The sequence below is a fragment of the Nothoprocta perdicaria genome, unplaced genomic scaffold (genome assembly GCF_003342845.1).
Source record: "Nothoprocta perdicaria isolate Ctin4 unplaced genomic scaffold, notPer1 scaffold_0, whole genome shotgun sequence".
NCBI classification, from domain to species: Eukaryota; Metazoa; Chordata; class Aves; order Tinamiformes; family Tinamidae; genus Nothoprocta; species Nothoprocta perdicaria.
This window is the reverse complement of record NW_020454092.1, coordinates 12,741,907-12,762,441: the sequence shown is the minus strand read 5'-3', so window position 1 is coordinate 12,762,441 and position 20,535 is coordinate 12,741,907. Positions and strand designations below refer to the sequence as shown.

Sequence of the window (20,535 nt, the reverse complement as noted above, 5' to 3'; positions counted from 1 at the left end):
AAAAAGAAAAAAAGAAATAAAAAACACCCTGGATTTGAAGCATCCAAATGTGGCCTGTTGTACTGGAGCGTCTAAGTCCTTGAGGATGTGGGCATCTTCTTCCTCTGCCACGGGCAGCGCTTACTCCATGATGGCCCGGTACAGCGCAGGCTCGATGTAGTCTTCCCGGTAGCGGGAATTGATCACTCTCTGCCTCTTCCTCTCCTGCCTGACCTCCTTCTCCGCAAAGATCTCTGTGAAGCGCATGTCTGAAGCTATTGACTAYGATGAAAAGCACAATTAGTTACCAGGGTGTAAATCAAATCCCTGCTCCCACCCGCTCACACTGCTGGACAAAAAGGACAAGTTTGAGGTGCTTGGACACATGCAGCCTTTTCACAAACTGGCCTTTTGGGTTTCTSTGCCCCACAGGAAGAGAAATGTCTTGAAAAACTTTTAGAGGTCTGTGCACAAATTTCAGTGAACTGTAATCAGAGACCTCAAGGATCACAGGTTTCAATCTTAGCTACTTAGACTAAACTAATAGAAGTTTTCAGTTATTTTCTTCACACTTATTCATTTATTCAGGAATAAATGCACTGACCTGTTTGAACACTCAGGAAGTCTAGTGCATTCTAGGTCTTACAGAGCAGACAGGTTTACCTCCAGACACAGGAGTCCACTGTGTTACACTGAAACCTGCAATAGCCTGTGTGGCTGCCAATAGGTTTTGTATTGCAATGTACAGGATCATCTGGTAAAGCAAGATACCTGGCACACTGCCCATAAGTACATATTTCACAGTAACATATAAAAAGCACTAAAGAGGGATCTAGATAAATTGTGGGACATCCATCCTTGTAAATAAGCAAGGCTTGACTGAACTGGTTCCTGAGGAGCAGCAACTGATACTTCAGGCTGCTTTGATTAGGGGATTTAACTAGAAATCCACGGGAACTCCATGGGAAGGGCGACATATTCCAGTCTTTGCAGGAGAATAAAATCTCTCCAGGGTGAGAGAACACTTGCCTTTTAACCTAGATAATCTGATCTGACACCAAGCCTGTAACCTGATCTAATACCAAAGACTTACAGAGAGTATCACACTGCAATCCCTCRCTGCTGCATGCTCCACTCGCTATCCAGTGCCAAACAGCATCAGATTGAACTTATTCAGATGTCTGCACCTGCTTTACCTACCAGCCTTGACTTGACTCTCTTGGGAAGCTCCTCTTCGAGGGTGTACACATCATCCCTTTTCACCATCAACTGCGAGCCATCTTCAAACTCCACCTGGGAGAAAATGGATTTTATCCTGTCAATAGTCTCAAGAGCTAGACCCTGTTCACTGCTACCCAGAGTTTGCCTTTTCCTTCCCACAGAGGCCTCTCCTGAAATCATCTTCTACCATTTATGCTGTATAAGTCACCCTGGCAGGCGTGTATGCCGCCATAAACTTGAACCRAGGCTTTGTCTGGCCCTTGGCAGTGAAAACAGCCAGGAAAGTCCAGGGATTTTCTTGTAACATTTGATAAGCCAGCATTTTGTGGGCTTTCCCTGGCTAGTGAGTTTAGTTTTGCTGTAATATTTGTCCCTTTGAAAGTGTGTAAGGCATGATGCATTCTGACTATGAAGAAAAAATATCCCTCATTTTACAGCAATTTAAATTATAATAATTACGTCTGCTGAAGAAAAGGCCAGTGATTTTTGGAAGCTGATGCTTTCAAGCACGTAGCCAAATTAAGCAGAGGTGCAAGTTGTTAATTTCAGTTCGTGCTACCAGCATCCAGCACTGCTGGAAACACTGGATCACTTACTCTCAGGCATTTAGCTGTGACCATACTACAGCCCTCCTGCCTCTGAGAGCAGCCCTGTTAACATGATCAGCTTGTTTTGAACCCTGAATTTCCAGACACCTCCTGGGCTCAAGGCCAGGAAAGGTAAAAGATGGAAAATCTGTGAGTGTTGCTCAGTTTTTAAATCAGAGCTGCCTGTAGCTTTTTGTCCAATGTAAAGGGCTTCAGAAAGGCAGAAATTGGTCACAGCAATAGAGCAATGGCAGATGTCTCTGTGTGGATGATTACATAAACTGCCAGTCAGCCCCTTTCTGCACCATGTCATTCTATGACAGATCCCTTCTGAGATAAAGGATGTAATTTCACTGCTGTAAGAATTCTCTCCTGTACGATGCCTACCTTTCCAAAAGAACTATCAATCTCAGTGAAATTTTGAAAGCTAACAGCAAAGCTTTAGACAAACGACCATAATCATCATGATGTGACAAACTGCCACAGGCCTCCTAAGCAAAACAAAAGCAAAGACCTTGAGTCCTTCAAGCGGCCAGGGAAGATGAAGTTATTGCAAAAAAACGGGAAATGAAAATAAAAAAGGAGTATGAATTCTGTACCTGATACATTTGGATGGCATGTGATGCAACAAACTTGGCTCCATAAACCTGTCCATCTGTCCATCTCACCTGCACAACCTCCCCTTCAGCAGGAGGACCTAACTGAAGACAGTCTCGACTCTGACAGCAAAAAGAAAGAAGTGGGAAACAAGACGTAGAAGTCAGCAGCTTTGTTAAACAAAGATTAAGCAAAGCAAAGGAGGATCTATCCCGACCGAGGGGGATCTATCTCAACTGTATGACACATATCACAGTGTTCTAGTAATTATTTTATTCTAGTGATGGAGAAACATGTTGAGAAACATATATTTGTATCATTTTTAAATACTAGGGTGAGTGCAGTTTCCAAGTACTTCAAGTAGCAGCAGTATGAAAGTACCAACAAGTTTTCCATTTTTATCACTGTTAAGCAGGCAAAGACCAACTGCACCCTCTGCTACACCTGTGCAACTGTCTTCCTATTTGTCCCCAGTTAACCTAAATCACATTAGAATCACATTACACTCACCCAGCTGGCTTGCAGCATACTACAAACACAACATGGGTTGGAATTCGTTACTAGCTCTCATGTAGCTGCTCTGCAGCAAGAGGAATTCCCTGGCATCATGTGCCCTCTACTGGAGTCAGCCACCCAGTGCAGAACGTACCACAATGTCCTCTGGATACAGGTTGTCACTGAAGGAGCCATCATCGAAGTTGACCTCGTAGAAAGTCTCCTTTGCAAGACTGACCACTTCGCACTGGTAGAAGCGCCCGTTCTTGTGCTTGCTGATGACTATCTGTCCTGGTGTCAGGTCCTGGAGCGCAGCCTTGGCTCGCTGAGAACAGAAAAGCGCTCGTTACCTAATGACATGACAGAGAACGTGCTGAGGCACACAGCTCCACTGCTGGCAAATGAAAGAGGAAAGAATTTTGGCTCAGGTGAATAATTGTACTCAGAGTCCATCAGCAGAATTTTCAGAGTTGTTCTGCTTCAGGTTTTTCAAATGCTTAAAACTCCATCCTTTAGCTGCAGCTGTCCAATCCTAAGGCATCCTACTTAGTAAATTGAACTCTCCTTTTTCAGAGCAACTCAAGACCTTTACCATATATATTTGCTAACTGAATGTTGAGGTTTTGATAGCTAGAAGGGCTACATACGAGCATTACAAAAGAGACAGTCACTTAAGGATGAGAGTCCATGACAACTTAMGCAGCCTGCTGGAGTGCCAGAGCAAACTCCTGAACAACCTTGTATCAAATATCACAACACCAAAACATTACTATTCCTCATTACAACGGCCACAGAAGGAATGTAGCTCTCAGTCCTCCTGCCTTGCAAATCAAAATACAAAGAATCTGTCCAAGATTACTCAGAGCAGTAGCAAAGCTGAGGTTAGAACTGAAGACCCACATCATTAGGTTATGTCAAACATCTTGAATCAGTTACATAATCTACATTTTTTCAGTTCCTCTAAGAGTTTCCAACTTAAATGCTGGGAGTCACACACCTACTCACCTCTGCCTGAGATGGAGTCTTGTGCCTGAAGCAGGTAATGAAGACAACAAACGGCCAGTCGTCGGGCTGCATCATGACCCCTGCTGCTTGGGCACAGCTGACGTGGAAGGACGTGGGACAGCGACCATGGGAGCACTGCACGCAGCAACCTGCGATTCTCTTTCTCCGTTTTTTGCAGAAAATGCATTTCTGTGGACAGGGAACTAGAGGTTACTGGTTGGCACTAACATTCATTCTGCACAAAAGATTAAGCTTTGACACTGTGCCATCCTTGCTCAAGGAGGGAGTTGCTACTTTTTGATCAAAAGAAGCTTCAGACTTTATTCTAGTTTATGACAAGGCAAGGATTCATAAGTAGAAAGTAGCCTCATAAGATGAAAATACATGTTAAGCAGCTACCAGCTTAACATGCACAAAGCATGCAACCCTAGGACTCTAGCTACAGGAGACCTTGAATTAAGCTAGTCTACAATTCTCCAGGGCCTTTCACCACCTGGTTAAGCTGCACAAAGACAAGCAACAAGATCAGCATCGTAGGCAAAGGATTTCCTTGGCCCAGAGTCAAAAAACTGGAAGAGTTAGGCCTGTGTAGGTTAAAATTCTATCACTCTGCCCAGAACAAGCTCCATCCCTTTGGAGAATGTGATCTTCCCACAGCTCCCATGCCAGGAAGAGCCCACGGGATGCATCTCAGAGCTCTGCGACTGGATTGTTCTCTGCATAAGTCACAGCTAGTACATGGCTCTCCCAGTGATGGAGTGCACATTCAAATGCCTGCTACCTCTCTGCCACCAGTGACCCACTTATACTCGGGTCAGGTGTGATTAGGTGTTACAGGAAAAGGAYACTATCTGTGACACAGTATCTGCAAAGTAGTTACAAGTGCTTTGTCCTCAAAACTGATTTTTTAGAATAGTTAAATATAGATACTTTCCTACTGAAGACATTCACCCATTATACCAACGTCTCACATGTCTGGTAGCATCTCAGGCTTCAAGAGCAGTCAAAAAAGCAAGTCAAACGGTAGGAATTAGAAAATAACAAAGAACATGGACACCATTATATCATTTTTTAAATCTAGCTTGGCACACACAGAAAACTGTCCTCACCTMCAAGCTCATCATCTGAATAAATATGTACTAGAATATGGAGAGGTTCAGAGAACAGCAACAAGAACAATTGCCTTTTCCATTAAAGAAAAAAAAAACAGATGAAGTCCTTCAATCTGAAAAGGAGATGAACTGGGGTTGGAAGGGTAAGAGAAGTCTATGAAATTCTGAATGGCCTAAAGAGACACTTCTTATCCTACAAACAGTAAGCAAATCGGGAGGAGGGAGAAGAAGGGCAGCCCAGAAAAGGCAGAGTGAGGCAGTTTCTCATACAAAGGAGAAATAGATCARTGAAAATCCTTGCAAAACCTTAAATGGTTTCAAGAAGTTTACTTAGGCTCAAGGAGATGCCACAGCCTGGAGGCTACAAAACAAACCACCATTGGGTCTGGAAGCCTCCCGAGCTGGAAATTGCTGGGGACAAAAGACTAAGATGTATTGTATTGTGCTTGCTCTCTTTTTACTTTTTCCCAAGTGCTCATTTTTGACCACTCATGGARTCAGGATACTGAGTGAGATACTTAAACTGACTTTTCAAGAGTAATGCTCACACATCAAAGATTACAGATTTCAACAGCTATTTTCTTCTCAGAAAGCTTCTTCAGACAAGAACCAACCCTATCTAATACAGGCAAGAACAGTTTAAACTAGGGAAGAAGTTAAATTGTCATAAAATCCGACACCAATTTCAAGAGTTGCTTAAATCTGAGCAGACTACTCAGGGGAGTGNAAAAAAAAAAAAAAAAAAAAGTGAAGCGAAGCTTTAGGGAGCATCAGTAACTGTGTCAAGCAAATATCTTCCCAACACTGTTTGCATTTTCTCTGATCTCCCTCGGATGGAGAAAGCAGTATATTCTCTCCTTCAGGCCCCATACTCCCAGATGGAATTAGCACATCAACAGAAGCCCAGAGCAGACAGGGCACAAGGGTTCCTTACCAGTCTGAAGCGCTGCAGGGGGATTTTGCCGACATCGATAGGACTGCGCTCTGCAATGTTCACAAATTTTGCTTCCAAGACACCTACAGCACACATCACATGAACCCACCTACCAGGACAGAGGTGTAAAAAAATGAATCCACACTTGGCCAACAGAGAATGTTTCTACATTCAAAGTAAATACAGTGCTGATGAAGCTTGCCACATAAACAAACCGAAATGAATAGCCTCTGCTTTAGCCCACAGAGGCTGAGAACCAACAGTGTAGTCTTCCTGCTACTAGTCTTGGGGCCCAAGTGCAGCAAAACAACAGCTAAGATATCCTTCAAAAATATCCTTCATCATTTCAAGCTACTACTAGCAGCCTGAACAGAACAACAGTTTACTGTGACTTCTGTCAGTTGCATACCTATATCACAAAGTCAGCCTGATATACTTATCCCCATAAACTTGTCAGACAGTAACTGTTCATTCACTATTGAATTCATTTTGACACARTGACCAAGGAGCTGGACTCATTTGTTTTATAAACTTTCTTCAGACCAATGTATTTTACATCAAATAAGTTCAGACAAGCCATSATACCGAAGAGGGACACTGAACAGACAGTGCTACAACACTATACTTCCTGCAAGGTAGCACTGAATTGGAAGATGTGCTGCTGTGAACTACACCTGTTCCATGTCCCCACCACATGCACATTTTTGGGTAAGTCAAAATCATCTGTGAAGTTCCTGAAAAATGTTTTCTTACCAGGAGCTTTATTTTCACATAGTGTATTACACGTCTATGTTTTCTACTTAGAAACATGCAAAGAAAAAAAAACTCTACACTTTGTACTGAAAAAGGTGAAGCAATTAACAGCTGGTGTGACCAGAATGAGAGACATGAGAGTGAGACATTATTCAAAAAGGTAAAGATTGCTCTATGTCTCAGCATGTAAGGTGAGCATCACAAACACACACTTGAATGTACCTCACTGAAGACACTGTGTGCAAGATGTTGCTGGTCAGTCCATTAAATCAAATGCAGATGTTTGCTTTACTAGCCACACACCTAACTGCTAAGGCAACGAGGCCTGAAGATCAAGCAAGGTGTAACACTCACTTGTCATCATTGGCTCTCTGCAGCGCTCCTCCTCGTAACGAGCACAAACAGCAGTCCTGGCACAAGGAAGAGAGTGTTAGCTGAGAGCATCAAGTCCAGAGTGGTGCACTTGTTTCAAAATTTCCTCCTCACAGTGCACATCCTGAGATCTTGCCTCATTGTCACAAGACAACTGAACATTTGGTAGAGCTCTGCCCTGCAGTCCCACCCTGTTGCCTTTAAGGGAGTGGATAGGAACTCCAATACTTGTACAAATTTGCTCATTGTGGGTTCTTTTACTAAGGCAACACCTTATCTCCCTTGAGATGTCTACAAGAATCTGGAACAGGCATGAGACAATTCAAAAGGTTAACGCTTCTGCAGATTGAGAGTCTATCCAAATGTTCAAAGTTTTATCCTTGCCTTCTTCATACATTCAYGTCTTCCCAGTTACGTGACAGAAATCATTTTCTGCCCTAGAAATAGTAGCTGCCGTATATTAAGAATATAGGATCAACTCTGATGCTCATGCAAGATACTGCTGTCTCAGTGCCTGGCCTCAGCTCAGCAGCTTCATGTTAGGTAGAACAATTTCATGACCACATCCTTAAAATAAGTCAAAATACAAAAGATTGACTACTAAAACTTCAAGTTGCCTGCTTTTCATAGCAGGCAATCAAAATATAACAGAGTGGAAAGGGACTTTGTAGCAAATTCCCATGTGAACCGGCTTCACCTACTAATATCTTATAAGAAGTTACCTCTTCTAAGGCATTCTCTGTACACCTGGAGCACATCCAGTCTTCTGTGGCCTTGTCAGGAGACACACCGTAGCAACCTAGAATAGAAACATATCTCAATAACATATCTGTGTGTTGGACCAGGTGATGAACCAAGGGTCCTACCAACCCAAACTATTCTGTGAAATAATGTTCACTTAAATGCAGACCATTCCTCTAGAGTCCAGAAATCGTAAAGGAGCTGGAAATGGCATCCCTGGAGCTGGTTGTTTTCTTCAAGCTGTCCATGCAGCCAGCTAAATGTTTTAAAGGTCAGCACTGCAAATATTCACCATTCAGATAAGGGCTGAACTTAGTCTATTAACAGACTGTTAGAGGCTTATTATTTTGTACAGACTTACTACGTAAAACACTATAGTTTAGAGTTAAGTCTGGATGTGCTCACTTGCATGAACACAGACGTGGCAGTTCTTGCAGGTGATCAGTACACTGGTTCCATCCTCTTCCAGGTAAGGGGTTGAGAGATTGAGGTCAGTGCTGCAGCCAGTTGCAGTAAAGCACATTTCAGGAATTAGGGGCTTGGTTCGGATCTTCCCATCCGCAGCATTTGGAGCTGCTTCAGAGTTTTGACTGTGGCCTCCACACTCTGCCTATAAGGTACAGACACAAAATACAAGTTTTAGAAGAAAATGCCTTCTTCCTATCTACTTTATTCCCCATTATTCCATATGTAAATCCAGTTTAAATGAACGATGAAGGTGCTGAAATGTTCAAGAGCTAGTAGTTTTCCAACAAAAGACCAGAAGACTTTCAGGTTAACCTTCTGTAACTTGTTACTCTATATCAACGTCAAACTAACTATGTAATGGTCACACAGATCTACTTCCCCAAAAACCTTGTGTTTYGAGTGGACTTCAAACATTTGAAGAAAAAAGGCTTAAAAAATAAAGGTGTCAGTCTGAAAATGGGTATACAGGCAGGTTCACTGAATTGTGCTCTCTTAGAACACTTCCTTGGGAAAACTGAGACACTGATAGCTAGCTAGCCAGCAATGCACCGCAGCAGCAAGATGTTTACTCATTTCTCCTGCATCTCGGCCAGATCTAGGCTACTTACCTGGTATGTCTGAAAGAGCATACAAACAGCACAGTATGGAGACTGCTGAGCCATGGTCCGATTATATTCTTTTTCGGCCTCAAAATTGGGCGGCCGATTCTGCCACAGCTGGCTGAGTGGCTTGGCCCAAGCTTCTGTCTCCTCAGCCTCTTCTTCAGGAGTTAGTTGCTCTGACGCCTCTGCAATAAGAGACCATTACTCAGTAACTTTATGGCCTTTTACAGCTGTCTTTCTTGCAAATAAGACCATATAAACCACGAAGTTACGAATGGAGATGACAGCAAGGCGACCAGAAATACATCTCTCAAATGGGTCAAAGAAGGCAGTAACTGAGTGCCATTTTTTATAAGGATTCTTCTATTGATTAAGCAACTGTGTTTGAAATCCAAGATGAGAAGCATACTAACTCCAAAGTGTGCCAAGAGCAAGACAGCCCAAGAWTTTTTTTCCCCTCTCTCTCCCTTTTCCCCTTCTAATAAATATTTACATCAGCCTCYGGTAGTGCTTCCTTCCAGAGTTGTGACTTGTCAAGGAATGCAAGAGGAAAAATGGACAACAACCTAAGAAAACAGCTTAACTACACAAACACAACACTCAAGCAAGAATGTTGCCTATGCCATAGAGTTGTTATTTAAATGACTGCCCTGATTGCCAATTACTTAATGGAATACCCACCACTCTCTAGGGAAGCTAAAGCTTTCCCTGAAGTGCACACTTACCATCGTCACTAATGCAGTCTTTAAGCATGAGCGGGTGATGGCGGGGGAGCTTGCTCAACGGTTGGCGTCGTCCCTTGGACTTCTTACTCTCCTTCATGGATCTTATGTACTCCTTTGCTACCTGGAAAAGCAGCAGTTGAGTAGCCATATAAGCACGGGTCCTTTGGGCCTTTTTGAAAAACTTACATTCAGGTTTAAGTTCTAAGTAACTAGTTTTTAAGAGAACCACTTGCACTGTTTTGCACAATAAAGAGAGAGCAAAGCTAAACCGTGTATTTTCATTGCTCAACTCTGAACTAGCCCTGTTGAGTCATTGAGGTTATAGACTTTGCACAAGTCCCAGTGTAGCTTTTTATGGATATCTGTTTAAGAGTGGTATAAAAGATGGAAGAAWAAAAAAGGGAAGAAAAAAAAGTCAAATAGTTCAACGTAGAGCTATGATAAGAAGTCTCAAACATTCTTGTAAAATGAGAACTTAAATTAGAAAAAGAATTACAGAGCCTACTCATGCATCTTAAGCTAACAGGCTTATTTTAAATGGAAGGAAACTTCCACCCCATCTGCTTACTATTTGTTTTGATGTTCTTCCAGACAGACTGGAAGGACAAGACCACAAGGGTAAAGTCATTTCCTCTTCCCTTGGTCTTGCGCAAAAACAAGTGACGTTCACTGACAAAATTACTATTGCCTTTCTTGTCAGGCAAGTAAAGGCAACGATTTTTAACTGCCCAGTAACAGAAGCAGGAGCTCATGTTTTGAAWCTGTGATTCCTCCATAAGCAGAAGCAAATCTTAAGATTAAATGCATTTTAAGTGTCCTCTTTTCCTTTTACACAGCAAGGCAGGAGAAAGCCTAAAAGTCATCACCTGATTGCCTACATGGCATCTGGCTACAAGACTGCTCAGAAACAGAAATGCTTTTATTCAAATGGCAATTAGTATTTCCAGTTACCATCTGATGGAAAATTTGTTGTGAATATACTGTACACGGGAACATCAATTACATGTACTCAGCAATTCTGTTTTGCCTTGTATCGAGTACCCAGAAACAGATCAGTATCACCAACAATTTCTTGAGATCACATATACACGAGAACTCTTCCTCATTTTCAGCTTAATTATCCTCAGATTTGCTTCTCTGCTGTTCTGCTTCTGTTATTCCTGAATTTTGAGGATTAATCGTTATTGGCCTCCCATTACTTCAATACATAATAAGAAAGGAAAACAACATTTGAAAAAGCAAAGRCAGACAAGATTTCAAGTAGTATAGCTTTTCCTTGACAGAGTTGTCTAATAAAACTTTAATTGGCATTTAAAAAAAAAACAACAACAAAAAAAAACAGATTTACATTGTCCTAGTAATTGGGTTTTTTTCCCCATCAGTGTTTTTTAAAAACCTGCACATATGGGCAGATGTATGCTATTTTATAGAAAACAAACAAAAAAGATAAGCTCAAACATATATTCATATGTCTATAAAAATGTTGAACTGGACAGTATTCATCTTGGGTGCAAACAGCTGTCTATTATCATAAAAGTACCTGGATCAGCCTGTAACACTAGCATCGTAAAATAAACCGACATACCCTTCTCCCTCAAAACTGTAAAATTATTCAGAGAAGTTCTCAAAACAAAGGAACTCTTTCCCTGGAAGAGGAAAGAGAGACAGACTTTCATCCTTATTCTTTTGTTTAGCAAAAACTTYAAGATAATGGTTAGTAAGCTGGCTTAAGCAGTAAGATCATTCAGAGAAATGATTTGAGAAATCATTTCAGTCTGCAATGCCCTATGACTATCCTCACCCATCACCTATCAGTCTGAATGGTGATCAGAAATACTTGGCTACAATAAGAAGTGAGGACAATTAAGCTTGTCCAACTACTAAATTTTACTTAGGTCCTTTTGTAGCACCTCAGGGAAGCAACACTCTAAATACCACTAGCTGCTACACCTTTCCAACTGCACGTTACATTGATCTGCAGGGATTAGAAGACAGGATAATTACTAAGTGACTTACTAAGCAAACACCAATGGAACAAAAGAGTGATCTGCCCAGATAGGAAGCTCTGTCATAGCAAATCCATGGCCATGAACACAGCCCTTAATCTTTCAGCACTCCTGACATCCATACCTCCGCCAGTTCTTGCTCGTTCACACTGGCTGTCGCACTGGTTTTCTTTCCCGAGGTTTGCTCACTGTCAGATCCACTGGCATCTCCTTTAGCGTAGCTATGGACAGCGAACATCCCGGCCGGCCCAGGAACAGTCCTTTTTGGCAGCAGATCGGTGGATTCACAGTCTGAAGAACCAGAATATGCTGGCGAGCTGGGCTGAACACTGGGAGCTGAACTTTGCTTTGAAGCTGACTGAGCAGAGGTTGAGTGTGAAGCATGTGAAATAGAGAGATCTAACACTGCTGCTTCTTGCTCTTCCTCTTCTTCCTCCTCAAGTTTCACCCTTTTCAGTTCTTCAAATTTGGCCACATGGTCTAGCAAAAAGGATATAGTAAATGGCATTAGGATATAGCAAATGGCMAAAAAGATATAGTAAATCTAGGCAGCACAGAGAACAGTGCGCACCTGTTTGCATGAAMCCAAACAGAAGAAGAATAAGCATAAAAGAAATGTGACATTAAGTCAGGTAGCAAAAATTTTAATTTAATTAATTCAAACACTATAAAATCATGSCTGATTTGGAGAGAATGAATAGAAAGTTCTCTCTTTGCATCTTCCAGTACAAGAACTATGGATATTAAGTAAAACTAGTAGAAAGTGGATTCAAAATAAACAAGCAGAGATGTTTCTTTATACGGTATAGCTAAATTGTCACCAGGTTTCAAGCGAGACTTAACAGAGGAGRTATCAAGATGATTATTAAATGTAAGTGGCAAAAGTTTGGAGAACAGAATTCTAGACGAAATCRTTATATGTGCTTGCCCTTTCCTTTACTGTCTCAGAGACACCTTGATCACAGTCAAGGCAGAAGACAACTGATGCAATACAGACACTTCAGTTTTCCTCTAGCCTACTCATTAATACATTACAAAGAAAATGTCTGTAAAGCATGATAGCTAGGAATTTGTATATGCTTTACTAAATAACCATACAATTTCTATGCAAAGGCTGCATTACAAAACAGCCTTAGACTGCTGAGATATCTAATATACTTCTGTATATGATCAAAGTTAGAATAGAAAAATCAGAAATTAGAAATGGCATTTTTTAAAGCAAGTCTCTTGCAATACATTCAATTTCTTTTAAACCAGCAGCAAAAGTTTTCTAGAGTGACTCTCTCATCCTGGAAAACTGAGATAGCTCAAACTCAGAAATGTGCTGCTATGAACTGCTAGACAAATCAGTGGCTGCTTTTTGGACATGGTAACATCCTGTCAACTGGCCTTTTATTTGAGACAATGCTCCAGGTAGAGCTCCTCCAGTTTCTCTCCCTGCACAGCAACATTCTTTGCTCCCATAGCAGGACAAAGCTTGATACAGTTACCTGGAAGCTTGAGCCCTCGATCACCCTGCTGCACAAGTCCGCTGGTAGGTCTCACAGAAGGCTCTGCCACATCCACTTCATATTGCATAGAGCTCAGCTCCTCTTTGGGGAAGGCTTCACTCTCACTCACCTCTTGAGGCACTTCCAGGCAGACTCTATGCCTCTTAGTTCCTATGCGATGCTTGGGCATGCTGCAGAGGACAAATCCACTTATCAGATTACCAAACATCTCAAGTTTGTTAATGTTTTTTTGTGGAAACACAAAATACAGCTCAGCTTGGGCCACACTGACTGCCTTAAGAGTCAGCATATGGCAAGCCAAGTAATTTAGATATTATTCTGTAGTCAGCTCCCATTTTCACAGAAGCCAGAATAAGTCATCCTTTGGGATCACACCTCAACATCTATTMATTTTGTGTTACAGGGTTATGTTCTAGCCAGATAATTTTTACCTTAAATATAAATAAATAARGGGCTAGTAACAGCGGCTGAAACTGCCTCAGAAGTATTTAACAACAAAAATAAAATGATGGTCTTGTCAGAGCTCGCAGCAAACTGGAATTGTACGCCAGCATAGAGACTTTCAGCACTACTACTGACATTTGCTGGCAGGTATCTTCCCAGGACCCTAATTCAGTGCTTGTTTCTTCTGGCCTCCCCATATTATGGTGCATATTTCCAATTCAGGCTTTGGACAGGTGTCCAAAAACGCAGAACTATAATCTTCTAAGCCAGTAATTTTCCTTTTTGCCAGACCATCATCAATTTGCACCCAAACAGTAAAAATAAAGGGTAAACAACACGTCCAAGAAAACAGTCTACTAACTCTGCTATTTTTTTTGGGGGGGGGGGGAGGGGGGGGGTGCCAAACATTCAGTTGCAGCAGGGTGCAGCTTCTCACTATAAAAAAAAAAAAAAAAAAAAAAAAACACCCTAATATAAGCAACAGTACCTTTTTCTCTCATCCTCATCATCCACCTCGTCTTTACATGCTTCCTCAGTTTCCATTTCCTCGGCACACTGTTTTCCACTCCTGACTTTCTGCATGAGGTCTCCTTTAAGGAATTCCGCTGCCTCCGGCGTTGGAAGAGTGTGATCAATGACGGTCACATCCTTCCCAGCTTTCCAAAGCTTGTAGCGATCTGGCTGGTATTTTCTTACAAACACATCCATGGAAATCTTCACCATGTCCTTTCGACACGAACACTGCAATCACACAGCAGATTCAAGTAAAACCATACATTTGATAATTTTACTGTGCATTTCCTACATCACTTTGCTTTCAGTAGCTTAACTGAAAGAGGGAAAACAAACAACAACAACAACAACAACAACAACAAGAAAAAGCATCCATGCACAAACTTGAAACTCTCAAAGGCTATGGCGCCAGGAAATCAAAAGGACATAAATTATGCTACTCCCTGAAAAACAAGCAGAAAAGTGAGCAAAAAACAAGAAACAGCAAACCAGGAAGTATCGCACTTATTAAGAAAGAAAGGCTTATTAACAGAGTTGTTGGTAGATTCTGACAAGCTTAAAAATCCATGAACTCATGCATCAACTACCAGAAGAAAACAGAGGTTATAACTGGGATGTCAGAATCATATAACCTCATGCCAGTCCACAGCAGCAGAGGTTCCCCTTGTCTGAGCCTGCCTACAACTTGTGTTTGAAAGCATCCATTCCAGCATGAACTTCTCAAAACATAACTCATGGCAATGAGGCACCTTTACAGAGATAAAACACTACCCAGACTAAAGGCCAAGCTAATAGATCTAATTGATAAATTAAGATATACTTCTAATCTAGACAGTCAAAATATTATTGCTTAAACACCAGGTACAACATACTGATTAAGAGTGACCATAAAACACAGCCTTTCACCCTAGGAAAGGTGACAGTAATATACCATGTTTTTCTCTTCATCCAAATCTTATTTGATCTCAAGAAAGGTAAAACACATTATACTCTATTCACAGTCAAATAATTACATGAATAGGAGACTGAATGGACTTCACTACCATATTAGAAAGCAAACATCATTTCTTAAATGGATACGGGACTGAGTTCACTTTTCCAAAACAAACACTGGGGGCTTAATGATTAGCAGAGCATTAAGAGTGAAGAGCATCTGCATTCAGGTGATTTGTATGCAACAGATGGGTGACAGACTGCTTACCAGGACAGACTGCTTCCCATACTCTATCCATCGAAGAGTAGCAAAGTTGGTAGATTCAGCACAGTTAAATCCATGATTAAAGCCAGCATGATAACTATAGGGAAAAGTTATCATGAATTCTCCAGCTTCCTGTGTCACCTAGAAAACAATTAAAATGCTGCATTTACGACCAAGCAGGCTACTTTGAGAATTTGCACAAAGGGAGTTTGCACCCCTCATACAACGTATTTAAACTCCTTCCCCAGACAGCATGTGGAGAAGCTCACTGCACTGGATAGAACTGATATTTATCTTTACTATTCTCTTACATTTTTATCTGTTTGCTGGAAAGCAACATTCCCACATAGTTTTTACTCAAATACAACAAAACTGGTTGAAGTAGCACAAAAGTAGTTATAAACAGGAAGCAGCCTTTCATGAGGTATCTCAGAGTCATAAATTATCAGATATTTGTCTGCAATTGCTGAAGATTTGGGGGAGCTGTCTCTCCTACCAAGTAAATACACATCTTAGAAATTTCCTTTTGTTCTCCGTTGCTGTTCATATTCATGAAAAGCTCTCAGCCAGCCTTCCACTGCTTTTTGTTTTTAATCGCTCTTGCTAGATTCTTCTGTCTTCGGAATCTTTCAGTACCCAGTTGCTGGGTAAATGGAGAGGCCAGTGAGAAATCATTTCCATATGCCCTCCCTGCTGCTATTCTCCACTCTAAGCATGCATTTGCTATTGGCTGATGTTAGAGATGGGACAGGGCTGAAAAAATATATTGCCTGAGCTGGTAAAAACATGAATAGTTTCCCAAACCTTATCAAATGGGATGCCATATTTCTTCAGAATTGACGGAGAGATCAGGGTCATCTTGTGACGGAGAAAAGCTTCACAGCTTTGGGCACTTCCTGGAAAGAAACCTGTTTAAAATAAAGGCAAGGAGAGATATCAGTATTCTGCTGTGAACTGAATTAATTCTTCAATATACATTATTTAAAAGCTACCATCTAAGGAGGAGTTTTCCCTTGACCTAGAGGTATGGGCTACCTTGTATGAAATGCACCAACTTGCACTCTGAAGAAAAAGGCAACTCCTGCAGATTTTTTAGAGAGATGCTTATTTGAAACAGCATAACAAAGAAYGCACAAGGAAGGCTCTTTCTTTGGGTATATCCTTCCATTTCTGACAACCAGTAGTTAAGGATTGTTTCATTTAAGGTAACACAGACCAGAACTGTGTATAAAAACACAGCAAACACAAAAAAAGTAAACCCACATATATTATAAAAAGTAAACTGTCAGTTCAATTGTGTCTTCCTGTTCTCCTAGAAATCTTACAAGCACGTCATACTCCTAAGACAGCTGCAGCCTGCTGCAGCTATCCATGTCACCTCTCCCAAGAGTTAGGACATACAAACACCACACRAATACCTTTGGCGAGTCTCTCCAGCCGCTTCCCATGTTCTGGAGGGATAGAGTACCTGTTGTCAGAAGAACAGGTCAGTAAATAGAAGTRACATGATAAAATCATTAAGTTCAACTGGAAATCATAAGGCATGAATTATTWTTTTTTTAAATGYCTCCATCATCATCTCTTTCAAAGTTTGAAAATATTAGATAAAAATCTTAATCAAAGACTTTCACCTCTCTACCCAAGGAAAAGCTATAGTGAAGAGTYGATCATCTTTTCCACAGTCTTTTGCTTATGCAGTTAAGGAAACAACTAAATGGCCTGGGTGTTTTAACAGATTTGTACAGCAAAATGAGAATGGTAAGAATAAGGGTTTTTTTTTTGCTGAACAAATCAGACATGTCAGCAAAGTCAACTTTTTCTACTTACTACTATAAAAGAAACAATGGCCGAACAGTTTATCCAGCTGAATTATCTTGGTTTTTTTTGTCCCCATACTATTGCTATGCATGGGGTATGTGTACCGGTCACATGGTGTTTGCTATTATTTTATATTTTGAAGTTGTATTAAAAGACGGCCAAAACCACTGGTTTCCAAACAAACTGCCATKGAAACAATTGTTGAGTTTGTTTCAGAAATGTATTTGTAAACAGAAGGAAATAATTCACTCTTAAGATGCAACTCATCTACAGAAAAACTGGGGAACCTCCCATAAAAACAAGTATCACAAAAACTCAGGCACTGGACCAACCACTCAACAASCTACACTAGCCTGCTTTTATTGCTGCAGTAACTATATTTCAAAATGTGTTAAAAACTGCCCCTTTCTAGAGTAACTGCAGGATAACTGCCACATTCCCTATGTATGGTCATTAGAGACTCCTAGAAAATAATAAAAAAGTTTTCCTAGCTCTGGCCTTACAAACTATCCACATTCTATTAGAATATTGAAGAACTATTTATATCAAAACAGCAAACAGAGTTTCCATTAGATAACCAAGTAAATCCTATTGAAAACAAATACTGTTTTGCATTTCCTTACTGAGATGGGTAAATTCTTTAACTGAATCTTGCAMCTCAACTGCCTCACAGTTGTGAGGCACAAGCCACAATATGTGGCTTTCTTCTTCAATGACTAAAAGCTTCCTTAGAAAAACTTACCATGACTTGGGTTCTCCAAAATGCAGGTAATTAATACTATAGAGATCCATATCCTCAGTATGCCAAGCAAAGGAAGTTTTCCACATGCCGAAGTAGAGATAGGGAGTATTGACTCCCTCAATGGTTATGCCACTTTCATTCTCCACGACATCCAGGATTGTGTTCAGCCTGCCAATATTCCACGCATCTACATGCTACAAAACATAAGCCTTGTGTTAAACCAAGCATCACGAAGAACAGAATCGTGAAACTAAAACAGCAGTTACGAAAGATACCAGATACTTGTGGTTAAAGGGCAGATTGAGACAAACAACTTACTGAGAGAGCCCAAACCTACAAAAYCACCTAAAAAGCCATTTTCACACAGCATTACCTTATATACAGTGATTGCTTACTAGCTACCTTTATGCTGGAGGGAAAACAACGACAACAACAAAAACAACAGAATAAGAACTAGGAAGGAGAAATATTCATGAAATTACAGACTRCAGAAAAGAACAATGGTGCGAGTTGAACAGAAATGCTTTTCATCTCAAACTGCTTTTAAATAGCGAATTATGATAATTTAGGAGACTAGCAAGCAGATTAGAACATACCTTGCATACCCTCTTCTATGTTTATCAGCCTAATTTGCAATGGCTATAGAGCTGTCCCATAAAAATAATTTTTCCCACAAAATCATTTCAGGACAAAGCCCCATAAACACAAGATTTGTGCTGCAGCAGTTTTTTCTTTCTAGAAAAGAACTGCCTTTCACTGGAGCACTACTGGCCGAATAATCGTACATGCCTCTTACAACATTACCACCAGTAGCTGCCTTAAAAATCTGGGTTAAATAGGAAGTGTTTTATAAATGTATTATTTACTATGTTTCTAGCTAGCATGCTTTATGAAAGTTGGGATCAAATGTTAAACGAACATTTCTAGAACACAAACACAAATAGGTGAAAAGGAAAAAGGTTCAAAAACCGGAAGTTTTTCTTACCTTATCATAAAGTGTCCCGTTAACATCAGCACCGTAGATGGGGGCATTGAACGTTAGGTTCTTCCAGTACTTTCGCTCAAGGTCTTCAAAGTCCGTGTAGCGGGGAGTGCAGTATCTTAAAAGTAAATCAATACGTAAACAAACAATACAAAAGAATCAAAAAAACAACTTTGCAGTTTGATACTTAAGGAGTCAGCAATGAAAGGAGTTGAGCAAGCTTAAGGTGTTGAGCAATGAAAGTAGAAAAAAATGTATTAAAAATACCTCCTGCATTTGTTAACACAGATCCCGACCTATGAAAGCAACCAAAAGACCAGACCTCTGTTCCTGTGAGACTTAGAAACAAAGGAACAGAGAAAGGCRACTTTCCCATTTCCGAGTTTACTTTCATTTTTGCTTCTAGTACTTCCCTCAGCTTGAAGCAATTTCACTTTCCAGTTGTTGCTACTTCACAGAGGCAGCTGCATTTGTAACCAGAAATAATATAAAGAGCTACAAAGTTTCAGGCAACTGTGAAATCCACATCCCTATTTCCAGACTCACCTGCAAGTAAACAGCTCAGCTTATMAAAAAATACCTGCTTTTGATGTCCAGTCCTCCTGTCTACATTCTGGYCTCCTTATGCAGCACTGACTGTGATCAAGTTTATACTCTCGACACCTCTTTAATGTACATATCTTCTTGACTATTACATATACAACGCTAAAGACTAACTTYCTGTGAAGTGGCAAATTCTGTAAACTGGTAAATTCTCTGTAAATCAGAGAAACAGAATCCCCAAACATCTGAGGGATACTGCTCTTGCAAGATAAAATAAGGTGCAGTGGCAAATAAGAGCTGACAACTCCACTGGCATTTCTGAATAGTTATTTCAAAGACAGTATTACCTGAGCTAATCTWAAGGGKTTTTTTTAAATTATTTTTTTCATGTCAGAAACATTCCTTTCTGTACTGGTCCACTACAAAGATTTCGATGGTCTAGCTACTACGGAGAGAAGGCTCCATAGCGGAAATACAACAAGGAGGATTCTGCTGGCACATAAACCACCCTGCAAAACGCAAGAGGCCACAGAGGTCTACGTGCAGGCAGAGCTCCTCTCTCCAGGGCCCTTCTGGAGGTCTGCGGGAAGGGCCTGGTCTCCGCCAGGCCAAGCGGCAGCTCCGTGCTCGCCGGGAACGGCGCGCGCGCGCTTACTTGTCGCTGTTGGCGATCCTCCTGAACTCCCGCACCGTCATGGCCTTCTTCTGGATGTTGTACTGCGTGAAGAGGCCCGACTGGCCCGTCACCACCTGCTGGATGGGCGCTGGGATGACGAGCTCGTCGATGTCGTCGTAGCACCGCCGCGGCTTCCACTCCTTCGGGGGCACGATCTGGAGGGCCCACACAAAGCGGGAGAGCATCAGTTACGCGCCGGGCGCTCGCGGGACGCGGCAGGTCCCAACGAGCCGCGCTAAGGGAGCCGGGCTCAGCTCGGCACCGCCGGCACCTCCTTCCTTCCCAGCTCCGGCAGGCGTAAACAAAGGGCGGAGCGGCCCGGGTGGGATGGGGTGGGATGGGAGCGGCTCCCACCTTGGCGAGCCCGGCGCGGTGCGCGCCCTGCGCCTCCACGTAGGCGATGTAGCGGCTGAAGTCGCGGAACTGCTCCATGCTGGGCCGGAAGGTCATGATGCGCGCGCTCGGGTTGAGGCTCTCCAGCTCCGAGGCCATGTTGCCCTGCTCGGGGGGG

The 20,535-nt window shown here is 41.6% G+C and overlaps 1 protein-coding gene across 1 annotated transcript; it reads right to left on the bottom strand.

Moving 5' to 3' along the window:
* Positions 1-11: 11 nt before the first annotated feature.
* On the bottom strand, positions 12-20,516 carry KDM4A (lysine demethylase 4A). Its single transcript, XM_026033315.1, has 21 exons — positions 20,379-20,516; positions 20,004-20,179; positions 18,809-18,923; positions 17,824-18,017; positions 16,682-16,731; positions 16,068-16,171; positions 15,267-15,404; positions 14,040-14,293; positions 13,082-13,278; positions 11,722-12,077; positions 9,592-9,712; positions 8,873-9,051; positions 8,202-8,406; positions 7,778-7,854; positions 7,038-7,093; positions 5,931-6,039; positions 3,885-4,073; positions 3,034-3,204; positions 2,387-2,506; positions 1,180-1,272; positions 12-261 (listed from the first exon to the last, which is right to left on the bottom strand). Exons 1-21 carry the CDS (start codon positions 20,514-20,516, stop codon positions 121-123), a joined length of 3,183 nt encoding a protein of 1,060 aa, XP_025889100.1. The 3' UTR covers positions 12-120.
* Positions 20,517-20,535: the final 19 nt, after the last annotated feature.

What these genes read in the sequence shown, in the direction of transcription:
- KDM4A (XM_026033315.1), bottom strand. Translation starts at nt 20,516, where the DNA reads ATGGCCTCGGAGCTGGAGAGCCTCAACCCGAGCGCGCGCATCATGACC. An exon ending in CCACGTCTGTGTTCATGCAA is followed by an intron (nt 7,855 to 8,201) that starts GTGAGCACATCC and finishes TTTCTATTCTAG; the next exon opens with GTTGCTACGGTGTGTCTCCT. An exon ending in AGACTCCATCTCAGGCAGAG is followed by an intron (nt 3,205 to 3,884) that starts GTGAGTAGGTGT and finishes TTCTGTTCTCAG; the next exon opens with CGAGCCAAGGCTGCGCTCCA.